Here is a 23712-nt window from a genome sequence, read left to right as displayed (position 1 = left end):
TTGTAGGTTTATAATTTAGACATGTTGGCTGGCAGTCTCTCTCTCTCTCTCTCTCTCTCTCTCTCTCTCTCTCTCTCTCTCTCTCTCTCTCTCTCTCTCTCTCTCTCTCTGTCTCTCTGTGTGATCATGTTGAAGATGGCTGGCTCTTCGCTGGGTATTGTTGCCCCTCCTGCCTCTCTCTTGTAGTCTGCGATCGAGCCTTTGCGCCTGGCTTTGTCCTGCTACTCATTAGGAAGTCAGAGGAGGAGGAGGAGACGAAGGCTGGGAGTGGATGTGCAGCTGAGAGAGACCTCCCCCATCATTTAGCCTGACGGCATAGAGGACTGCTATCACGTGACCGACTGTTTACCGTTGCAGCAAGCGTAGTGTGTCTCCTTGAGCGCGTTGCCGATTTGCCTGCCTTCTGTTGTCGGGGAGTGGGGGGGGGGGGGGGGGTGGCTATAAATCTTGCCTGTCGGTTTTTCTGTATCCCTCCCAATAATTTTTCAGCCACGGTGCGACATTTTAAAGCCAGTGACGCTTTCTGAGCTTGTTTTTCAGGCGGCCCCTTTGTGTGTGCGGCCACATGGGAGACTGGGGGGGGGGGTAAAATCACATGTATTTTCCACATGGTGTGTGAGAGCGCTCACAGCAGGCAGCGCGCTGGGAGCCGTAGTGGAGTAATGTTACTGCTGCTGCTGGTGGCAGCCGCGTACTCTGCGTACTGTGTGTCAAGCTCGCTGCTATTCTTAGCACTCTTCCCTCCCTGTCCCATTCTGCATTCAGTGGATCAAGTTACGGTACCCTATGTGTTCTTCATCCACCCCCCCCAAAACCAGCAGCCGCTCCGCCGTCAGGGCCCACCTCTCTCCAGCACGACAGGGGAATGGTTCTTATTGTTGTTTGTCAGGAACCAGTGGACGTTGAATAGTACATCAAGTGCACCTCTGCTTGGCATGTGACCTCACTGACCTGGTGAAGATAATTTTGTCATGTGTGGGCAAACGCTAATGGATAACGATTTTAATTTGGAACGGACGGTACAAAAAAAAAAAAAAAGAACAAATCTGAGGGACGGGTAAGGTTTAGCTTTAGTTTACAGATAATGCTAGAGAGGCCAATGGTGGGTTTATTGGACAAAAGATGTTGGAAATGGAGATGCATGCAGATGTTCTGGAGCCAATCCCAGCTTACTATGGGCTAGGGCAGGCTGCACCCTGGACAAGTCTCTAGTCCATCACAGGGGTAAACACAGGGACACACTCATTCACACCGAGGGGCAATTTAGGGCCACCAATTAACCTCACATGCATGTTTTTGGACTGTGGGAGGAAACCTGTGAGGAGAACATGCAAACTTCATGCAGAAAGGCCCCCGACCTTCTCGCTATGAGGCAAGACCACTAACCACACCACCACCGTGCAAGTTGTTTAGTGGCTATTCTGTGTTTTGCTGAATCTTTAAAACGTGTATATCTCTTATCAAAAGATGTTGCCTTCACCATCCGATTTAAAAAAAAAAAAAAAAAAAAAGCTAATCAAATTTTACTGATTTACGAAATAAAACTTTGACATTTGGCAGTCAAACAAAGCTGCTCATTAACTGATCATTTCACATTAGTTTTAATAAAATGTAACTATTCTGTGGAAAATCTGCCTTTTTATTTTCTTTGCATCGTCACATTATTCACTTTGGTTTCACTTTAAATAGATGGAATTGGATAAGGAGACAGTAGATCGCTGGAATGGGCTCCATGTGACTGAACTGGATGAATGGACGGATGCTTGAAGGTATATTTAGTTGTTGGTCTTCGGAGTCTTCCCCCTGGCTGCTGAATTATTTACCACCGGGGTTACGTTTGGACGGAGGGAGCCAGTGAGTGTCTGCGGTGTCATATCCGTCTCTGTTGTGCATCTCTCAAGCTTTCTGCATCAGTTACTCTGATTAAATGATGGTAAGTAGGTTAGATAATTCTTGATGCCGCCACTGTACAGTGGACCAGGTCCCACGCCAAACTAATCTCGGCTTCAGTCTCTGAACCGTAGTATTTGTCACGGCAGGGTTTTGATCTGGACATGAAACCTCTCAAGGTTAATGGCGGAGCTAGCCTGTTTTAGTTTTTTTCTTTTTTTCCTCCAGGTCCCGAGTTGCTCATGAAACGCAGTAAACTCGAGTGCCAAACTGGCGAGTATCCAAATACCTCTGTAATTATAGTCACACCCTCCTCTCCTCGTCTCTGGGCCAGATTGGAGTCCTGTCAGCATTTGTTTTCTGGTCTGGTCCCGGCCTGTCCACACTGCTTTAATACCCCCGATACACGAGCCTCTTTACACCAACGTGTTCACCGTGGGCAGCTCAATTCTCCCTTTCAGCTGCCTGAATCACAATGCCGCTGCACACTGGCGATCTGCTGACTAATGACGGACCTCTCGCTGGCCTCAACTGTGCGGCAGCAGGGAGCTTCGGAAAAATGACACCTGTCAACGCCGCGCCATTATTCAGCCTCATCGAAGGTTTTAAAGTACTCGTAAAACAAAAATGGTGCTTTAGCCAAAAGTTGGTTTGTTTCTGGAGACTTCAAACAAGTACGACCGGATTCTGTGTGGAAAGGCTAACGTTTAGTTTTTTTTATGTTATATTTTATTCTTCAGTGTGTATACTATATGGTGTATATACTATGTGGACATTAACAGTGGGGCTTCAACACAATTTATTGGTTAATTACAAGAAAAAAGGCACAATTATTCACAGCTCAGGATGATATCCTTGAATATTCAAATGGCACAGAACAGAAAAGCAGGAACCTATTACTATTGGCTCAGACCATTAAGTAAAACAACTAAGATTCCTCCAAGTAACTTTATCTACGAGGGATGTGCACAATGCAGTGGCTTAACGACTAAACGTCCACCGCCTCACTAGTTTGCACCAGAAATTTAATTAAAGTAATTAGTGTGTTTTTCATGGGGGAAACCATTTAATGGCCACTAGTCGAGGCTACGTAGCCGTCTGACAGCAGCCCACGTCCAGTAGACTGAAAATAGATAGTCGGGTAGTTGGAGGGAGGCAATGTTTGGGAGAACTTTCCACTGGACAATAACACAAGGAGATATTAAGTCTATTTCAGAGGGGAAAAGGCATATAAGTGATGTAGAATTGTATTCAGTTTAAGTGTTTGCCTATCAGCCTTCACATAGATAGGCATCGTTCACCCTGAGCAGAGACGCTGTGATTCATCGTGTCATTTGGAATACGCTGTCTGAATATGCAGCGTAAAATACTTGGTGAGTTTCCTATTGCATGGTCACCGGGAACAATCCTTGGTTTCTACGAGTTGTTCCGTGTGTATTCATACTGATTGATGAACACCTATGAACCACATATTGTTCATTTTTGTTCCCTTTGGGATGTCTCTCTATACAGTAAGGTTATGAGTCTCCAAAATAACCACTTTTTAAAAAGAATTTACAGGGCAGCATTCTATAGGTGTGCGTGCTTGTGCGTGTAAATAAACAACAATGGCATGCTTGTGCTGCTCACTCTTGAATTTCAAAGCGCTTCTCCACCAGAGTGTTTCATTTCTTCCTAGAGATTCCGAGCGGGCAAATATCAATACGCAACAGAGGCGGACCGCTAAAAGGCACTTTTGACGTTCACGCTGTACTTTTCTCCGCACGCAAGCAGTACGCACATTCAACTCGAGGCCTGGCATACTTGACTCCATTTTCAATGCTTTGTGCATTGTAGTGTTGCTATGTAGCACTCTCACATGGACGCAAACGCCATGACATTTACGCATGCGCATCTGGTATTCTTTTCAAAGTACAAGCTCGGTTGGGAGAAGATTGTTTTGAAAATACGTTTTTATTTTTATTTTGAAGTTGTGTAGGTCGAGTATGAATCGCTTATTCAGTTGCGGTTCTCGGGTCGGAGCGCGGGAGCACTCGCGCACCCCGTCTCGGAGAAACCGGAGTGCAAAAAAAAAAAAAAAAAAGAAATTTGAGCGCTGTTTTCCGCACTTTCAATTGTCCAAAACATCCAAAACAAGTTAGAAAGCAGAGCAGCCCGCCGACGCTTCCGCCACAGAGAGACTGACGACTCTCCCCGGTGCAAATGACAACACAGTGACGCTCCGGGGCGACGTAAAAAAAAAGATGCGGGGCCCACTATAGTATCGTTATAAAGGCGTCAGTACCGTGATACCAATACAGTATCGGTATACCGAACAACCCTTGTGCATTGCTGTGCAGCAATCAAAACACACACCCCTTCAGAACAGTTACGTGTGCAGATGGCAAACGGAACGCCGCCGCCGTTCCCAGCAGATCGTTCTGGTGTGAACAGGACCCGGGACTTGACAGTCAAATATGATTACGACAACCACAGCCTTTTCCTTCCTCGATGAGCGGCAGCATGCTCGTCACACCTTGGCCTTTGACTGCTGTGGCTGATTTAACTTGGAAGACTTGTAGCTTTTTCCAGAAAATCCCCATTACGCCACATCCTGGTCCCACATGGAGGTGATGCGTTCGAAATGTTCCAACATGCCGTTACTCACGTTGCATCTGGTTGACGTCTCTTAATTGAAGAGCTGCACTCTGTTGTGATCCTTCTGACTCCGCCGGTATGTTTTTGATTTAGTTTCACACACAAGCACGGACCGATCGCACAGTAACGATGCTGCAGTGTCGCTATTGATCGTGTTGTTTATAAGACCGGCATGTTTGGTTCACAAGTCATGAGCTGCAGCATGACTTTCATCTTCAGAGTGGACTGTCAGTTAAATCAAAAGCAAGCCGTTTCAAAGACATTCTTTATATCTTCATCGGCCAACATGGCAAACCACGAGCTTAAAGTGGTGTAGTGTTATTTAATCCTACAGATCTTAGAAGTAGTTTCTAAATAACTGTCTTCCTCGAATATGAACAGTGCGAGTGGCTATTTCTGCTGCAAGGTTCAATGGGTTGATTCTGCTTTCAAAGTAAAACTGCTAATTATTGCAGAATTTGCTTGTACAGATGTTGCATGTCATTCATCATGTCGTTGTGTTTGTCCTCTCACTTGCTTTTCACTGCCATGTTTCTTATTCATCCAGGTTTTAATGCAAAGCTGTGTGGTTAAAAGTTGTCAACACTTGTTTTGTCTTCACGAAAAACTAAAAGGCACACACTAGATTTAAAAAAAAAAAAAAGGGCACTTTGATTATAAAATCAGTAGTTTGGATGTTGTTTCTTAGCATTTCAGTTGATTTATTACTACTTCATGGGAACCTTTATGTCAAACTTTGCACTCTTTTTTTTTTTATTGAGAATGTATTTTATGAAACAAACACTATTTAGCCCATATAGGATGAATTTTTCTGAGTGACTGGACCAAGTAGTACTCAACACACTAACTTTCTTATTGTAATAATAGACAAAACCTATATTAGTGACTTGCACAAGGACATAATGAACAAATTAAGATGGGGAATTGAACCACCGACGTTGAGATTGTAAGACACCTCGAGACTTTTTTCAGCCGTCTAAGGTTTAGAAAAGTCTCATAGTCGAGAGAACTCCCTTCATTTTATAGAATCAAAATCGAGAAGTGTTTTTGATCATTCCTAATAGTTTTTTTCTGGTATGTCAGGGCGTCTGGCGCAGTGTGATGGCTTTTTAAAAGGGTGTAGCATGTGTGGTGACCTGGTCTGTTGTTTGGACTCATCTGAAGATGAAAAAAGGCAGCTAGGAATTTCAAAAATAACAAGAAGAAAAAATACATAAAACCAATGCAGTTTAAATGCAGTGTTGTCAAATTGACATCAGTTATTGGAAACACAACATGAAGATTTGAAGTATTATTTAATCTGTTTACCATAAAGATTCCTGGTGATTATTTGCATAAAGGTCATGCCATTTTTGGAGCCACAAACATTTACCCTATTATGTTTTACGATAGGTTTATTTACCACACATTTTGGTAGCTGCTTATCAGCTGATCAGCCATTCTCATGTGTCTTAAGATAAACTATACTGTGTTTGTGACTGATAGGTCTGCGAGAGGCTATTTTATGCAAAAATCAGATGAGACTGTTTTAAAGTGTGCGAAAATTAGGGAAGCAGTGAAAGTCCAGTCGCATCATTTGAGAAGAGAGCCTCATGACTGAGCGCTGTGATCTTCATGTGACAAGATGAGTGGCACATGTCGTGACGGCCTCGTACACAGGTTCAGCCGAGTGTTATTCTCCCTCGGGGCCGTGCAAGGCACCCACGGTGTGTCCTGTTGACGCCACAGCATGTGTTACTACACTGTCTCAGACCACATCAGACGAACGCTGGGTTACCCTGAGCAGAGCAGAGTGGCAGCAAGAGGACGGGACGCTCCCCCCCCCCCCGAGTCCCTGAAGCTGTGATTCATGCTGCCTCGTTGTCATCACTTCCTGCTTATTCTTAAAAGTTCAGACCCACAAAGTGGAACGGAAATTTCAATGAAAATCCCTGGTTGCCGATCCACTCGGCCCACGTGCTGAAACACAGCTGAGTTTTATTTAATAGCAGTACGACTACTACTGCTAATTCATTGAGTTCCTCTCAGGATCGAGTCGCGTTTCTTTATACTCTACCTGTAATGAGCCTCTGTGAAGGATTCCCATTTTAATTGTACAATTCAAAGTACCTCTTTTACCTGCCAAAGTCTGCCAAACGCTGTTTGTTTGCACCAAAAATTACAAGTCCTGGTCACCCAGTCAGACGGTGATGTGGCAGGCCGCAGCTCCTTCTCACTGCTGTGTGTTTTGTGTTTTGTGTCTCCAGGTGCATGATGGTCCTACCGTGCTGTAGCTGTCTAAGCTAGTCAGGTGCCGCACCATGGCCAAACCTGGGAGCGACAGAGATGGAGCCATGGTGGATAAGCAGGCAGGGAAGAAGGTATGACGGTGTCATTGTGTCATCAACAACATGAAGTTCACAGGAATTAAATTTTCCTTCTACATCGGAAATGAGTGAGAGTGACATTAATCTAATAAACTGAACACAACTAATACATGCACACGCACTCCTGAAGATGGCGTTGGCACGTGTAAGGTTGTTAATCGATCAGGATTTCTATTCTAGGATTGAGGAGCCAGATTGATGCTGCTCTTCATTCTCTGTTGGATAAGCATATTTTAAGCTACTTGAAGCATGAACCCAGTGGTATTTGCCTGAGACAGTAGTCTTAGATTTAGCAGTTCTGCTGAGTCACTGGCCGCTTCCAAAAATGTCTGGCAGATTATCTGCTGCTCGGGATGCATCTGTTCAAGTCTGAGTGTTTCTCCGTGCAGAAATACCTTCTTTTTTTTTTAATTCTTTTGCACCAGGACTTTTGTTTAATGGAAGTGACAAACATTTGTGCAGATATTTGTGAAAGAAAGCACTGACATTTGATCAGGCAGAGAATGCCTCTAACCTCCTCACTACACTCTCTGCAGCACAGCAGCTGATGTGTGAGGCTGACACTGGGTTCATTTCTCCCGTAATAAATCATAAACTGGAAAATGAGGGTTGTGTTTGTATCATCTGATGCAAAAAAAAAATATTAAAAATAGAACTTGTGCCAACTTGTGCTGCTTTATTCAGAGGAGACAGTCTCACAAACACACCTTAAGTGCAATTTATTTCACCAATTGACTTCAGGTGTTTTGTTTTTGGACTTAAAGCAGAATACCTGGAGGAAAAACCCCACAAACATAGATTCGTTCAAACAATGACCTTTTCAAATGAATATGCAAACCTTCTTTGCGATTTGGGGCTCTACATGACAACAGTGCTTGAACCCACTGAAAACTGAGCTTTTTGAAATACTGCTACTGCCACCGTGCACCATGGCCAAATTAAGTAGCACATGTGTGAGTAGCTGGACAGTTTTCTTCCAGAGTGTCATGGCTCCCAGTACACACTCTCCCAGGACTTGGTCGTTTTATAGCTGAGTCACCGGTAAAAAATAATCCCATTTATCGTCTGTCCACTAGAATGTCCGTGTTCTCCCATTGTTATTGTTTATAGCGTATTGTTCTCTGTTGCATGTGTGTGGGGTTTCAGTACAAGAACAATCAACAGCGCCAACTAGTGGCCTGGCATGCTAACTACATCATTTCCAGCGTTTCTCCCCCCTTGCCCTGTAAGCAGGCATTGTTTTCAAAACGTTGTCGTGTTATTGCAAAAAGTTTTTGAAAGTAAAATGCAGAAACAATGAATTTTCACTTGAAACGTCGTGTAAACAAGGCCTTTAACCTCAAGTGCATGTACTCACACAGTATGATTTGGTGGTGGAGATTTTGGACGCACAGATGCATTTACAATTTACAAACAAGTACAATTGTTAAACTGTTAAACGGGAGGTTTTCACCATTTTCTGGCTTTGAGGAATTGTCCTGCTAAAGTTTCACAATCACACTGCAAGTAGGAACCTAAAAATCCCTTTCATTGACCATTGTGAACCTATAAATCCTGTTAAATAGTAAAAACCGCCAGAAATTGTGTAGACGTTCATCGGATAGATTATCATTCTCTATGTATTTGAATCGGCCTGTGCTGGTGGATCATGAAGCTGCTGAGTCAAGTTGTAAGTGGGGGGGGGTTGCTGTTTACCAGCACAACACGACATTTCTCTCCTCACAAACGAGAAGCGACCGTTAGCGTCTGCTTTTTATATTTTAAGGCTAAAGTACTCCACATCTTTGCTCCCTCCACTTTCAGCCGTGCCAGACACTTGAGCTTTGCACAGCTGGCACATTGCTTCAGTGAGATCAAAGAATCACCACACTGCAGACATTTTCCTCCTGCCAGAAATGTATTTTGCTGCACCAAAGTGCAGCTCGCTAAAAGTAATGCTCCTAAAAAAGAAAAAGGAAAAGGAAAAAAAAAAAAAAGCTTTGTCTGCAGATCAAAAACACAGTAAGTGAAAGACACCATGATAATACAGGCATCGCTGGTGTCACTGTTTGGGCCTGTTGCTGAGGGGGCTGTTAGATAATGGAGTGCTTCGCTCCCCTCCTTTCACACGTGGTGATTTCTGAAGATTCGGAGAGCCCCTCCGTGCACATGTACAGCTAATTCCAATTCAAACAGGGGAGAGCAAAGCGATATCCACAGAGGCAATTAGCAGCTGCTGGTGGGAGGTATCAATCCTTACATGTTGTGTCTTTTCCAGTGGGTTCAGCTGAGTCACAGCCCAGATCCCTGGTCACCAAAATAAATTCACCTAACTCTTGTGTATGCGTGTGTGTAGTCATGCATTCGAAGCCTGATGCAAAATATTCTCCATCTGTGCATCTAAAGACGAGGCTGAACCGAGTTCCGACATCAGATTTAACCAAAGACTTTCGTCGTGTTCCTGTCAACTAAACTCTTTGTATTTATTGGAGTCTGACGGCTCTGTAGCGCCGACGAGTGGTGGACAGCTGCATGTGAGTTTGACTTTTCACATGAATGAATGAATGAATGAATGAATGAATGAAACACAAACCAAATGGTGACCAGTGACTCGTCCTGCTGACTAGGCTTAACTAGGTCCCGTTTACGCAGTGGTTTAAAGTGAACACAGCACCATTGCAGTGATTGCCGTGCTCGGAGTCACTGAAAACGCAACTTTTTAAAAACGGCCTACAAGGTGGAACTTTTTGAAAACGCTCCACCTCCATGGAAACAGAGGACAATGTAACTTTCTAAAAACGCCCGGGGTCCGTCTCCATGGAAATGATCCGTAGTAAATGATTCTTCTGCACACGCTCAGTAGATGGACAGTCAGAACAAAGTGTCCTCCGTGGTGCCATGAATGCCACTCCATAGTCTCCTGAGACTTGGTAGTTTTATTTTGACAGTTGTCGTAATAACAATCCAAACTTAGTCGTCTGTCCCTACGCGAAACTTTTCTGAAAAAAAAACCACAAAAAAAACCATGCGTTTTCACTCAGAACGTTGTCGAGTAAACGGGGTTTAGAGTTTAATATCTGCTGCCCTTCATTCTCTCCCAGGATTCACACATGAGTTTCTGGCCTAACCTTCACCCGTGTGATTCACATATTTCATTTGGCAAAAGTTTTTTTTTTTTTTCACACCAGCCTTGCTCAGGGGATCTGAACCAGCAAACAAGTTTGCTCCAATAACCTGTTGATCTGTCCGTCAATCTTCACCTTCTGTTTGATGTATGAGAAATCAATATCGGTTTTGAATAACCAACACCCAAAAGTACGAAATATGGCAACATGCACTTTTTTTAAATTAAATACATCCTACTGCTGTTATTCTTATGAATGTAGGCTTCTTATCTGCAGAGGACATATTGCAGGTCTCTTACTACTGAATGCTAATCCGGGTGTGCAACTTGCACGTATGTTAATATTTTCACATGGCAACAAGCACAGAGCCATGAGAAAAGGACTCTCCTCTCTCTTCCGTGTTTTTATTCCTGTGTAAACAGAGTGCAGGAAGGAACAAAAAAAAACAAAAAAAAACTCGTCACTCCAGATCTTTTACTCTTCACTTGGCAGGGACTTTGCCTCGGGAGTAAGATTTTAGTGACTCATGCAGACAAACCTGCTGTCTGCATGACCCAAACATTATATTGCAGCAACATATTAGCCTGGAACATTTGCCCGGCTCAGTGTCGTGTTTTTAAGTGAGCCTCGTGTCTCGAAATCCTGCCTGCACACTGAGGTCGGCCCCATTGTGTGGTTAAAGGGTCTAACGGAGCAGGTTTGAGTGGAACTACAGTCGTGTTCGCAGACATGGTTGTGTTGTTTACATTTACACACACACACACACACACACACACACACACACACACACACACACACACACACACACACACACACACGGGGCTTTTAGCTGTGGCCACACCTCTGCCCTGTTTGACATGCCTGATTTCTCTACATGTGTTTTGCTTCCAGAGTAAAGACAAGTTGTCCCCGTTCACCAAGACTCCGAAGTTGGACCGGAGTGAATTGCTGGGGAAAGAAGGGAAAGCCAAGTCTTCCATGAAGCGCAAGCTTTCCTTCACCACCAGTCCGCCCCGGACGGAGGAGCGGGACTCGGACACCGGTAAGGAGCTGTAGCCTTCCTCCCTGCCCCTCCTCAAAGCTGCCATGATGCTGGCTTGCTGCCATGTCCTCGTACTGCCCCCTGGTGGCCTCTGCTCCAAAGAGTTCCTCAGGCTTCCACACTAGAGCACAATGTTCTGCAACGGTCTGCAAATCCGACCACACTGGTGAAGTTGTAACTGTGAGGCTGACGTGAGTGAGCTGCTGGGAGCAAATAGAGCCACAGAGCAACTACTCTTTAGTTTGAGTGAGAATTCACACCTCTGTTTTCTTCTAAACCGACAACGTCAAAGAAAAAAGAAACAACTGCTGATGACTGAGATAGGTGTCATAGCTGATTGATGCGTTTGAAAATGTTGAACGCTGTGTTTGGATATCAACATTGTGCACAGAAAACTACTATAAAGATGCTATTTTGAAACACGCTACAAATCGAGAGGTTTGTATTTAGTGTAGTTTTTTGAAAGTACTACATCGTCCTGTTGCTTTTCTCAATAATTTAGGGGCACTCCTCAACGGAAGTAAAACACATTCAGAGGAAAGTGTGTGTAACATTTGTCGGTATTTTGCCATTAAGCAAGGTATTTCATTGAAAATGTGGCATGTAGTGTTATATCAATATATTGCCTTTAAAATTTTAAGTATAGAAATACCTTTCAAGAATTTAATCGTACAATTTCCAGCAGACACAGATTTTGTGTGTGCCCCGATAAATAGTTTAGAAATAAAAATAAAGCCACTCTAATATCACAGTTTGCTCTTTAGATCTTGATATGCCATCTGGCTTGTAAATAATTCTCTGTATTTGTGTTTTGCCCTACAAATCTCATGAAAAGAGAGAAACCAACACTGCTGGTATGTAACTGAATTGATTCCAGGGTGTGAAATGTCTACAACAAAGGCGGGGTAGGATGAGAAAAGCTTGGAAATAATAACTCATCTTGGAACTCGCACAATCTTTAATAGCTTTACTGCGAGGCTGAGGAAGGTGCAAGTCTTCAGCATCTTAACTGGAACCTCACGAACGGCGTGCAGCTTTCCCAGAAACTGTCATTGTGTTTTTGGATGAAACGCACGCTGGAGTGGCGAGCTCCGTCTTAATCTCACTCCCTCGCCTTGTGTAAACACCGCTCTGCTCCCGTCACTTAGTCCCAACTTTAACTGTGTGTTTACGCCGGGCCTGCCATCTAAAAATAGGGCTGTGTCTTGTACGGCCATAATTACAATAAGTGAGGCGAGTGTGTTTACGGACTGCCCTCGAGGTCCTGCAGGTTCGCCTTCATCTCCTCCGTAGAGCGGAGCCTAAACTTGACGACTTCCATTGTGTGGTCCTGCGTCATCCGAACAACCGAGAACCCTCAATTTTGAAAACACTGCAAGTATCATTTATGCTGCACAGGATCTGAAGCTGAACGAGCCTGGAGGGCGGCTTTGCCTTCCAGCATTCCCCCTTCCCTCCCCTCCTCCTCCTCCCCTCCTCCTCCTCCTCCCGGGCTCTCAGGTGCTGTGTGGCGCAGCTCTAAGAAGGAGGGAAGCGAAGAGTCTGCTGACCCGCTCGGATCGGATCGTCTCTCCTGCGTCGCCATGACTCATAATCTGTGTGTGGAGTGTGTGACTGTGTGTATTTGAGTACATGTGAAATGAGGAGGATGAGAGAGAGTGAGCGTTAATGCAGTGCTTTCCCTCCCTCCTCCCTCCCTCCTCCTCCCTCCCTCCCTCTCTGCTTTGCACTGTAGATGACTCAGACCCAGGCCAGTCGAGTGAGACCTGGGGAGAGAGATTAGTGGCTCCCTGCAGGATATACGCAGGTAATCGCTGCGGCCCGACCCTCAGACCCCCCCCCCCACCCACCCACCCACCCACCCCTGTCCTCTTCGACCCCACCCCCCCACCACTCTGCGCTGCCACTCCGCTGTAAACACACGTACACACATGCACGGGTGTGTGGTTTTTGGCCTTGCATCTGCCCCTGTCGCGGCTCACGCATGTCTGTGTTTCACCGGAGACACTGGAGGGAGACCCGGGGGGGGGGGGCTCGGTGAGCCGTCTGCACTTGGCTGGCTTTAATATAATGCTCTCTATTCTGCCACACCCCCCTCCCTTTTTTTCTTTCTTAAACCTCACACTTGTCATCTGTTTCTCTGTGTGCTCAACAGATACAAGAGAAGGAGGAAAACATGTCATTGTTAACAATAAACCTGCTGCTTGTCGAAAAGAGCTGCCTTGGTTGTTTTGTTTTTTATTTAATTTATTTATTTATTTTTTACCATTCTCAAAAAATTTTATCTCATTCCTGTCGCAGATAAAGATGGACCGGACAAGAAAAAGATGAAAAAGGAGGCAGGGGGCAAGAAGTCACAGGCACCCAACCTTCTGTTTGGATATCCACTGTCAGAGCGCAAACAGATGGCTCTCCTAATGCAGATGACTGCCAACAGTCCAGGTTTGTGTACCTGCCTTCTCACCTTCACCACATCCTCAAGATGGCCCCAAGTGTGTTTACTGTGGAGTGAGTCACACTCCTCAGCGTTTTCAAAAGCAAACTTTCCAGGGAAGCGTTTCGTACTTCAAAATAGAAGCTCTGAAATGGAATGTGTGTTTTTTTTTTTTTTTTTCTTTCACGTGAATTCTGCTGTTGCTTTTTAACATTTCATCAATGATAAGTCAAATCAAGTATTTGTGCAAGAGGGTAGATGTTTGATATTTCTCTCCTCGCTGCGCAGACTCTACACCCAGTCACCCCTCACAAACCACCCCGGTGCAGAAGAAAGTCCCCAGCAGCGCCTCGTCCCGACAGAAAGACAAGGTCAACAAGAGGAACGAGCGAGGAGAGACTCCCCTTCACATGGCGGCCATCCGCGGCGATGCCAAGCAAGTTAAAGAGCTCATTAGCCTGGGAGCTGATGTCAACGTCAAAGACTTTGCAGGTACGATGTCGTGCCCGACGATCTCTCTTAACAGCTTTCATTATGTCTGCGTGGCAGTTAATAATGACATGAAGCCGGGTGGCAGCTGCTGATTATAAGGCGATATCTCCTGATGAGATAATACGAAACAGCAATCAGTCGGCCCATTAATGCCTCTTGTGAGGATGTTGTGTTTTGGTGTCATAAAATTGAGAAAATGGCTGCTTAAATTTGATGTTAATTGCAGAAATGATTCTCAGTACTCTGCCGTTGTGTTCACGCCTTCACCAGGTTGGACTCCTCTTCACGAAGCCTGTAATCTGGGCTACTACGACGTGGCCAAGGTTTTAATTGCGGCGGGCGCTGAGGTGAACACGCAGGGTCTGGACGACGACACGCCTCTCCACGACGCTTCCAGCAGCGGGCACAAAGACGTAAGGGCTTCTCTTAAAGGGTTATAATCAAAGAAAATGTCTTGAAGATACTAAGAATAATGTCTCTCTACAAGTTTGGCTTAAAGCTTACTTAGATCTCAGTGAATGTTGGAAGCTTTTTTCAGTTTTACACTGTGTTTACATGACGTTTCGACTCATGTTCCACTTCCTAGTCAACATTTGTTCCTGATATGGAGCTCGTCCCATTCCAGTTCGATTTCTCATTAGATATGCATTGAGTGTGTGTTTTCTTTTGTTTTGTTTTCTCCCCCCTACTGTTCTGTGTGTTTGTTTTTTTTACTGCTGTCAATGAGGTTACTGTCACAACATTTCACTGCTTTAACATTGCTACAGAGTGACAATAAAGGACTTCTATTCCTCTATTCTATTGGTCCTACTATGAAAACACGTTGAGTGAGATTGTCATTATAGATGTAGTGAGTGAGATTTGGAGGTGATCATTTAGCAATCAGATCGAGCAGCTCCTTCAAACATCAAATCATATTTGGACCAGAAATCATATTTTTGTTCTGAAGAGAAGAAAATTGCCTCGACTGTCGACATCTCTGTTCCAGTTTACAGTTGTCATGTTTAAGGGATGTAAACTGGTTTGGTCAAACGGTGCAGCATAAAACATCAGATTAGAAGACGGTTTCAATCTTTTTAGCTTTTTCTCTCCCTGAATATTGTCGATTTTACAGCAAGCCTTGATCTTCCTGTTAATTTTTTAATTCTAACTCAGTTTCTTGTGTGTTTTCTGTAGATTGTGAAACTTCTCCTTCGCCACGGTGGCAACGCCTTCCAGGCCAACAAGCGTGGCGAGCGCCCGGTGGATGTTGCCGACTCTCAGGAGCTGGAGCAGCTACTAAAAGGAGAAGTGCCGCTGTCGGACCAAGAGGACACGTCTTCAGGTACGTCTGCGTGCAACTGCTTTTAAATTTGCATTGATATACAAACTTAAAATGTTAGTTGTTATTCCATAGGATCAGATGGGTTTTGAACCTTTGCTAGGTTTTTGTTTATGATTATGTCATAAAGCTTTACTAACACTCATAGATGCACTTGAGTTGACTTGTATTATTTCTAAAACTGGTCTTCTTTGCTCCACAGAGTCTGAAGACCCTCCATCAGTCAACCTCTCCAGTGTGGACGACAACATAGAAGACTCCGAAACCGAAAAGGACTCGGACAGCAAACCGCCCACGAAAGCATCGTCGTCCGTCCCCGGGCTGGATGAGTACGAATTTAAGGACGAGGAGGAGGAGGAAGATCTGAGTAAAGCCCTGAATGACAGGCACATCCTCAGGAGGGAACTACGGCAGCGTGAGAAGGAGGAGAAAGATCGGAACCATGTGGCAGGAAAGCAGAGCACGAAGGGGGATTCCTCCGCCAAGTCCAAAAAGCAGAAGGGCTCTCGGGTCCACTGCAGCTCGGACACCTCCAGCGACGAAATGGAGAGTCTCTCCGAGAAAAGAAACTCCCCCACCTGCTCGCAGAGCTCAGAAAGCCTCCGGCCAGACACCAGATCTAAAAAAGACAATGCTGAACAAAAAGACAAGGGGAAGGTGAAGAGGAAGAGCAAAAGCCAGAATAAAAACAAGGAAAACCAAGAGGATGGCAAAGAGAACAGTAAAACTTTAGTCCTCTCTCTTGCGACGGTGTCCGAGACGGAGAAAGGCCGAGAGGAAGACTCCTTCAAGATGTCCTTCAGTCCCAAAGACGACTCTTCCGTCCACCTCTTCCACTTGTCGTCGATCAAATCCCCGAAACTGAACCACAGCCTGACGGACAAGCAAACGCCACTCAAACAGGAAAATACTAAGATGTGCGTCTCCATCAATGACGGCTCCTGTCCGGTGGACGGAGTCAAATACAACCACTACACGGAGGCGGAGTACTGTACTGAAGGGTCCAGCACAAAAGGATGCAAGCACAAGGAGAAGAGCAAACATCAGCAGAGAGACTCCGGCGTGGATGGAGAAGACGGTCGCTCCAGCCCCTACAAGGAGGGCAGCACAGGAAACAGCGTAGACGGCAACGACGGTGCCTTACGGAAGACTGATGTGGACGGCAAAGTGGTGAAGAAGCATAAGCTGAAACACAAAGAGAAAGACAAACACAAGAGGGAGTGCGAGGCTGAACGCGGCCGCCACAGGCAGAAGGAGGCCAAGAAAGACGGCCACAGGAATCTGGAGTTCGACAGAGAGTTCTGGAAGGAGAATTTCTTCAAAAGTGACGAGACAGACGAACCTCTGCCAGTGAAGAAAGAAGGTGACGAGAACAGTTCGCTTCAGAAGAGCGCCGATGCCTCTCCCGGCAAGGATGAGAGAACGACGAAGGAAAAACACTCGAGCAGCAAGGAGAAGAGGCCGAGGGAGGAGCGGGAAAAAGACAAGGCCGTGAAAAAGGAGCGGAAGGAGGAGAAGGTAAAAGACTCTAAGCTGAGCGAGCGTGACGAGAAGGTGGACGGCCAGAGCTCAGGGCGGATTCCTGAGGAGCCGCTTCAGAGCAACAGCATGAAAGAAGAGACAGAAGAGAAACCCATAAGTGGGATCACAGCTGATCAAGAACAGCTGGAGCCCTCTGAAAAAGCCTCACGCGAGAAAACTGACAAGAGACTCCCGGGAAAGGAAAAGGATTTAGAAAAAATGGAGAAGAGGCATCCCGACAAGGAAAAAAAGATTAAAACGGAGCACTCCGACAAAGCGGAACCACCGAACTCAGTCGATCGTTGGAAAGAAAAGGAAAGAACGGCGGCCGTCTCCTCACTCTCGCCTGCAGATAAAAGCTCCAAGGAGAATGAAAAACTGAAGTCTTTAACCACAACAAAAAAGCACGAAGACGGCAGAAAAAATAAAGATAAGTTTGACAAGCGATCTGAGAAGGAGCGGCAGGACAGGGAGTACAGCGATCACAGGGAGAAGGATCGCACAAACTCTGATAGGAAAGGAAAGCCTCTGGAGAAAATCCCAGATCACAGTAAATCTGATCGCTCCAAAGAAAAGGACTGCGACAAGAAAAGGAGAGATAAAGTGAAAGATGGGACTCTGTCCTCAAACTCCAATCTGAAGTTACTCTTGGAAGAGAAGAAAAGCTTTCTCTCTGAAAGCAGCAAGTCTTTATCAACAAAATCAAAGGAGGAAGTTGTGAAAGCGCCGGAGAAAGATCGCGACCGGCGAGACCGTGACAGAGACGCCGACAGACACAAGGATAAGGACCGACACAAAGAGTCCCGCTCCCAGCAAGCCAAACTCGGCAAGGCCAAGCCGGCCGAGGCCGACGCAGATAAGCCCAAATCAAAGGCGTCGCCGGCAACACGAGACGCCAAGCCGAAAGAGAAGAGGCTCGTCAACGACGACCTGATGCAGACCAGCTTTGAGCGCATGCTGAGCCTGAAGGACCAGGAGATCGAGCAGTGGCACCGGAAACATCTGGAGAAGATCAAGCAGAAGGAGCGCGAGCGGCTCAAGCAGCGGCCTCTGGCGGAGCTGAAGTCCAAGCTCAAAGACCGAACCAAAACCGAGGCGTGCTTGAGCAAGGAGCTCGTGCGCTCCAAAAGCTCCGAAGCGTCGGACGTCCAAGGTAGAGACAAAACCCTGAAGGAGGGTTCAAGTCCCAGGACCATGTCTCTGGACGGGCGGAGTCTGCCTTCCATCAGCACTAAGGTCATGTCGGCGGTGGAGAACTGTCTGAGCAGGTCACCGCGGCCAGAGAGCGAGCGCTGCGGCCTCATATCCAGGTCCGTGTCTTTGGTCTCCGTCGCCAGCTCGGAGGACTCGTGTCAGGCCACGACGTTAACTCCCAGGAACGTGGAGTACGACTCCGACATGAACCTGGAGGCGTCGGACTCCCAGCCTGCGTTCCTGCAGTCTTCCCTCATCATTCAGGCCACCAGGTCTCCGTCGCTTCACGACAAAGACTGCAACAGTCTTCCAGACGTTTCGCAGAGCGGCCGAACGCCGCTCGCCACCCGCCACGAGTCCCCGTACCTCAGGGCCATTCTGGACGAGGACGCCAACTCGATGACGGAAGGCAGAGCTGCTGAAAGCCCGCCGAAGTCCGGCGCGTCCTCGTCTCCTGGGGAAGAGCCGAGAGCGAAGGAGGTGTCGGAGACAGAGGACAGCACCAACGTTCTACAGCTCTCGAATTCACTTTCTGACGCCGCGGCGGAGAAGGAGTCGAGCTCTGCCGGATGTCCGGCAGCACAAGATCTTCCAAGTACGGCACTTCCGCCGTCCACAGTCTCTCAGTGCAGCGGCTCTCAATCCGGGCCGGCGGAGCAGAACCCTCCGCCTCCCTGCGACGCTCCGGCGGTGAACGACGTCCAGAGTCCAGCGGAGAACTCGCAGATAGATTCCAGTCAAAATGAACCGGAGCAAATTTTGGGTTCTGCAGGTTCTCCAGCCGCCGAGTCCACGGCTCTTTTAATCGCCACAGCTGTTGAGCAGAAGGACCCGCCGCCGTCTCCTGGTGACGAGACCCAGCAGAACGCCGAGCCCTGTCCCACGCCGGCTCCCGAGTCAAAAGACAAAGTCCTGGAAGATTCTGATAAACCAGAAGCAGACAGTTCAGAGGCCGTTTCAGAGAACCTGAGAGCAGAAGCAGCAGCGAGTCCCGTACCGTCCACCAGCTTCACTGTAGCCGAGGCTCTACCGGGCTTCGAGTGCAATGGTTCTCCAGACGACGTAAACAACCAGGATGTCAAGAAATCCAGACCTTCCAGTGACGCCGCCGCGCTGCTCCTCGATGCTCAGAGCGAGCAGAAGGACGACGCGCCTCTTTCAAGTCCCGAACACAAGCCTGAAGACGTGACTGACGTCCCTCGGAGCTCGGAGAGCAGCTGCGGTGCAGCCGCTTCTCTCGCGTCGGAGACTTTAACCGACACCGGCGGCGCAAGTGCAGAAAGCTCGCCGGACTCCAAAGCGGACGTCCACTCGGAGCCGATGGACGTGACGCCTGCCGACGAGAAACCAGAGTTGTCGATGTCGTTGTCGTTTTCGTCGTCTGCGGAGGAGCAGAGTCGGAGCGCGGTGCAGCCGGCAGCTCAAGCCGACCTCAGCAGCAGCAGCAGCAGCAGCAGCTGCAGCAGCAGCAGCAGCAGCTGCAGCACCTCCGGAGGCTCCTCGCCGACGTCTGCCGACCGTGACTCCGATTCCTCCGGCGCCAAGATCAAGATCCACTCTGCGGACGACGAGGCGGACGTCCACGTGCACCACCCCCGCAAGAGGAAGATGCCCAGGGTGTTGTCGTCGTCGTCCCAGCCGAGCGCCGCCGCCCAGCAGGACAGAGAGCAGGGTCAGCAGTCCCTGGCGGCCATCGTGGACTCCGTCAAGCTGGAGGAGATCGAGCCCTACCAGACCGAGAGGGCCAACCCGTACTACGAGTTCCTGCACATCCGCAAGAAGATCGAGGAGAAGAGGAAAGTGCTGTGCAGCGTCACGCCGCAGCCGCCGCAGTATTACGACGAGTACGTGACGTTCAACGGCTCCTACCTGCTGGATGGAAACCCGCTCAGCAAACTCTGCATCCCCACGGTGAGGAAGAGTGAAGATCTGGAGGAATACTGTCAACCTCTTCTCCTGCTGATGAGCTCTCTCTCTCTCTCTCTCTCTCTCTCGCTCTCTCGCTCTCTCGCTCTCTCTGTTTCTCTTTCTCTTTCCCTTTTTCTCACTCTCTCACTCTCTCACTCTCTCTCCGTACAGATAACTCCTCCTCCGTCGTTACCGGAGCAGCTGAAGGAAATGTTCAAGCAGCAGGAGGTCGTCCGGATGAAACTGCGGCTGCAGCACAGCATTGAGCGGGTTTGTACCTTTAAGGAGTCTGAGGTCACAGTGAGTCTCTTGAGTCTCTCGCTTCATCGACTCTTTCCGTCTTCAGGAGAAGCTCATCGTTTCAAATGAACAGGAGGTCCTGCGAGTCCATTACCGGGCGGCGAGAACACTAGCCAATCAGACGCTGCCCTTCAGTGCCTGCACGGTGTTGCTGGACGCCGAAGTTTACAACATGCCTCAAGACGTCCAGGTAAGGCGCCGCCGCTTCGCCGCCGCCATTATTTGAAAACCAGCGGAGTTTCTGACGAGTCGTTGGGTTCACAGAGCGACGACGGGAAGACGTCGGTGAGAGACCGATTCAACGCCAGACAGTTCATGTCGTGGTTACAAGACGTCGACGACAAATTCGACAAACTGAAGGTGAGAAAACCTCCGATTGAACATTTCAGTTGTGACTGTATGAAGTTTCTTATGCATTTTATTCTCCTTTAAACCTTTTATATATTCTCACTGTGCCACGTGCAGTTTTTGTGCATTTGATTTCTTCTTTTATATCTTTTTGTGGCGCTGAAATTTATTTATTTTTTAACCGTCACAATAAAAGTCCCGTTTCAGGTGAGAAACGCATCATGTTTTACATTTACAACGGCAGAAACACTGAAAACGATGTAGTTGGCATGATGGGCCACTAGTTGGTGCTGTTGTTAGTTTTTGTAATGAGACCACACACACACGCACACGGGTTGTAAACCTTAACACTGGGGGAACACGGACATTCTATAGTGGTTAGAAGATTATTACGGTGACTTTCAAAATAAAATACCAAGTCCCAGGAGAATATGGGCTGGGACTTTTCCCAAAGTTGCGTTTTCAGTGACTCTGAATGTCGTCACCGTCCAAAAACCGTCTGAGACTCTGGTCGGCCCGCGCCACGTTTCCGCCGCTATTTAAAGACGTCTGGAGGGTTTTTTTTTGTTGTTGTTTTTTTTAATGACGTCTCGCTGCTCTTCTCCCGTCAGACGTGTCTCCTGATGCGGCAGCAGCACGAGGCGGCGGCGCTGAACGCCGTGCAGCGGCTGGAGTGGCAGCTCAAGCTGCAGGAGCTGGAGCCCGCCACCTACAAGTCCACCAGCATCTTCGAGATCCCCGAGTTCTACATCCCGCTCGTGGAGGTCAACGACGACTTCGACCTCACCCCCATATGAGCCGGAGGGCGGACTTTACACCGTGGGGGCGGGGTTTGGAGGAGGGGGCGGGGTTTGGAGGAGGAAGGGGCGGGGTCTGTGAGAAAGAATGGAATGTGAAGCACTTAGTACGTGGAGCACTTAGAAAACTTCACTTCAGAGCTCTTACCGGGGGCCGCCACCAGGGGGCTCAGGACTGAGGAAGATGTGGTGAGCCGGGGTCCAGATCCAGATCCAGGTCCAGGTCCAGATCCAGATCCAGGTCTGGGTCCGGGGTTCCGGAGGTCCAACGTGTGCCGCTCGGCGCAGAGCCACGCTACAGAAAAGAAAAGAAAAAAAGGTTTCAACTGTTTTTAAACGTGCGTGTTCATACATTGTGTACAGACTGTGCTCTTAATTTTTTTAACTTATTTTATACATAAGAAAATTGTGCATTTGTAAATAGTCATGTAATTATTGTTTGAAGCCTGTAAAAATGACAAATATTAGATATTTTGATTGTAAACTCGTTCGTCTGATGTTTTAATGGACCAAAGTCGTTTTGTTTTTTTATATATATATATATATATATATATATATATATATATATGGAGTGTCCTACTCGTCCGTGATGTTCCTGTTGTTGTTCAGCATGTGTTGTTTTATTTTTGTTTTTGTTTTTCTCGTTTGTTTGTTTTCTACCGTTTCTTCCCTCCTCATCTGGAGCTCCGCGCCACAGCTGGTGTTTTTTCGACTTTTGGCAATTAAATGCTGTGCATGCGTTGCGTTCTTTGTACTTATTTCCTAAAGAGCTGTACTGTGGATTTAATCGTGGGGTTTGTTTGTTTTTGTTTAGTTTTTTTTTTTTTTTTTTTTTCTTTCTTGTTTTTCTTTCCGTGGTTTCTTTTCCTCTGTTTTCCCCGTTGCGTTGCGGCCTCGCTCCTCATGTGTTTCTCCATCGTGTCTCGGCGCACACTCGAGTCTGTTGTGGCTTCGGAGGGGAGAAGAAGAAGAAGAAGAAGAAGAAGAAGAAGAAAAAAAGAAAAACATACTTTTACAGTTTCAATGTGAGATCACAACAAATCCTATTTTTTCAACATAATGCCTTTTGAACGATAGTTCTAAAAAAATGTCTATTTTAATATTTACTTGTTACATGACTTGTACATATTTGTAATATATAATTGAATAAATTTTATTTGTTGTCAAATTTAAATGTAGTTCTGAATTTTATTTTCACTCTTAATTTGAAAGGAAATGATTGAAAATCGTTCTTTTGGGTTTGTCAAAGACATTTTAGTTCAGGCGCCGCCTTCAGTCCAATTTCATCTTGAACGAGTCGGACTGGTTCTTTGACAAATAAAATGCAGTTTAGTTTAATTTATTTTTCAGGGACCGTGTACAGAAAACATAAATCTTGCTTTGTACCAGATTTAGCCGAGGACAAACACACATTATAATACATATTACAAATATAACCTACAATAAAAGTTAATAACATCAAGAACCATTAAAATTATCACCTGGTTTCATAAAATTCATACAGACTTTAAAAATATATATATCTTGTGCAATACATTATACAAACAAGCAGCATCGTGTTTTGAAGTCCATACGATATTTCGAGTTTTCGAGTGAAAATCTTATTTTGAAAGTCAAATTGTGGACTTCCTGTTGCAGTTAGGTCAAGGGTATCAGCACGTGATTTATTTATTTTATCACATTTTTTTTTTGTCTTCATGAGACAAGAGGGTTTTGGTTTGATTCCTCACTACACTCCTACGGGCCGTGGTGGCTGTTTTAGGGGTTCTAGGGGGCGCTAGAGAGCACATGTGGCACTCGCGGGGGGTTAATTTTTACATTTTCGTAAATATTTCGCCATTTATGACAAATTTGATGCGTTTTCTAGCGTGTTGAGAGGGTCAGGTTTGGGTCTAATGACGAGGCGGAATAATAATAATAATAATAAAGAAGAAACGTTACAAAACAATAGTGTCCCTAATTACAACTTATATACAATCATATAAAGTCACAGTTTTGACTTCTGTTGAGTTTTACCTTCATATTTGACTATTTAAAACGGTTAAAACTTGAATGTTTTTTTTTCAGCACAATGTTATCCGTGTGATTCTCTAATTAGATATTAATTTTGACTTATTCTGGATGAACATACCTACGAGACCTAAAATTGCAGAAACAAAATACTAAATACGAGCAGGTTAAATTATACATCTTTTTTATACTAACAGCCACAAATGTGAAATCAAAGATGAATTTAGGCAAACCTAATCTAATTCTTACAAAAAGAGAAGTTTTGTGTGTAAAATGAGTTTAGTTGTTTTTTTTATTAATTCCTACATGTTGATGGTTTGAGCCTCGTGTTTGACGCCCCGGGTTATA

General features: G+C 46.2%; 1 protein-coding gene across 2 annotated transcripts in view; it reads left to right on the top strand.

The window, feature by feature from the left end:
- The window catches only part of ankrd12 (ankyrin repeat domain 12), a 38578-nt gene extending 16923 nt beyond the window's left edge, over positions 1-21655 (top strand). Inside the window, exons 2-13 of one of the 2 annotated variants that reach the window (XM_080478584.1) lie at positions 6774-6887; positions 10889-11039; positions 12775-12846; positions 13341-13481; positions 13762-13965; positions 14236-14378; positions 15142-15289; positions 15489-19912; positions 20081-20179; positions 20256-20399; positions 20474-20569; positions 21169-21655. In XM_080478584.1, coding sequence (XP_080334710.1) covers positions 6828-6887; positions 10889-11039; positions 12775-12846; positions 13341-13481; positions 13762-13965; positions 14236-14378; positions 15142-15289; positions 15489-19912; positions 20081-20179; positions 20256-20399; positions 20474-20569; positions 21169-21354 — 5868 coding nt within the window. In that variant the 5' untranslated portion in view covers positions 6774-6827 and the 3' untranslated portion in view covers positions 21355-21655. The remainder of the gene's footprint in view (positions 1-6773; positions 6888-10888; positions 11040-12774; positions 12847-13340; positions 13482-13761; positions 13966-14235; positions 14379-15141; positions 15290-15488; positions 19913-20080; positions 20180-20255; positions 20400-20473; positions 20570-21168) is intronic. The other variant, XM_080478585.1, reaches the window with a different exon arrangement.
- Positions 21656-23712: the final 2057 nt, after the last annotated feature.

The sequence above is a fragment of the Lipophrys pholis genome (genome assembly GCF_963383615.2).
Source record: "Lipophrys pholis genome assembly, chromosome: 1".
Taxonomy (NCBI): domain Eukaryota; kingdom Metazoa; phylum Chordata; class Actinopteri; order Blenniiformes; family Blenniidae; genus Lipophrys; species Lipophrys pholis.
The sequence above is the reverse complement of the archived record's forward strand: the minus strand, read 5'-3'. Positions and strand labels throughout refer to the sequence as shown.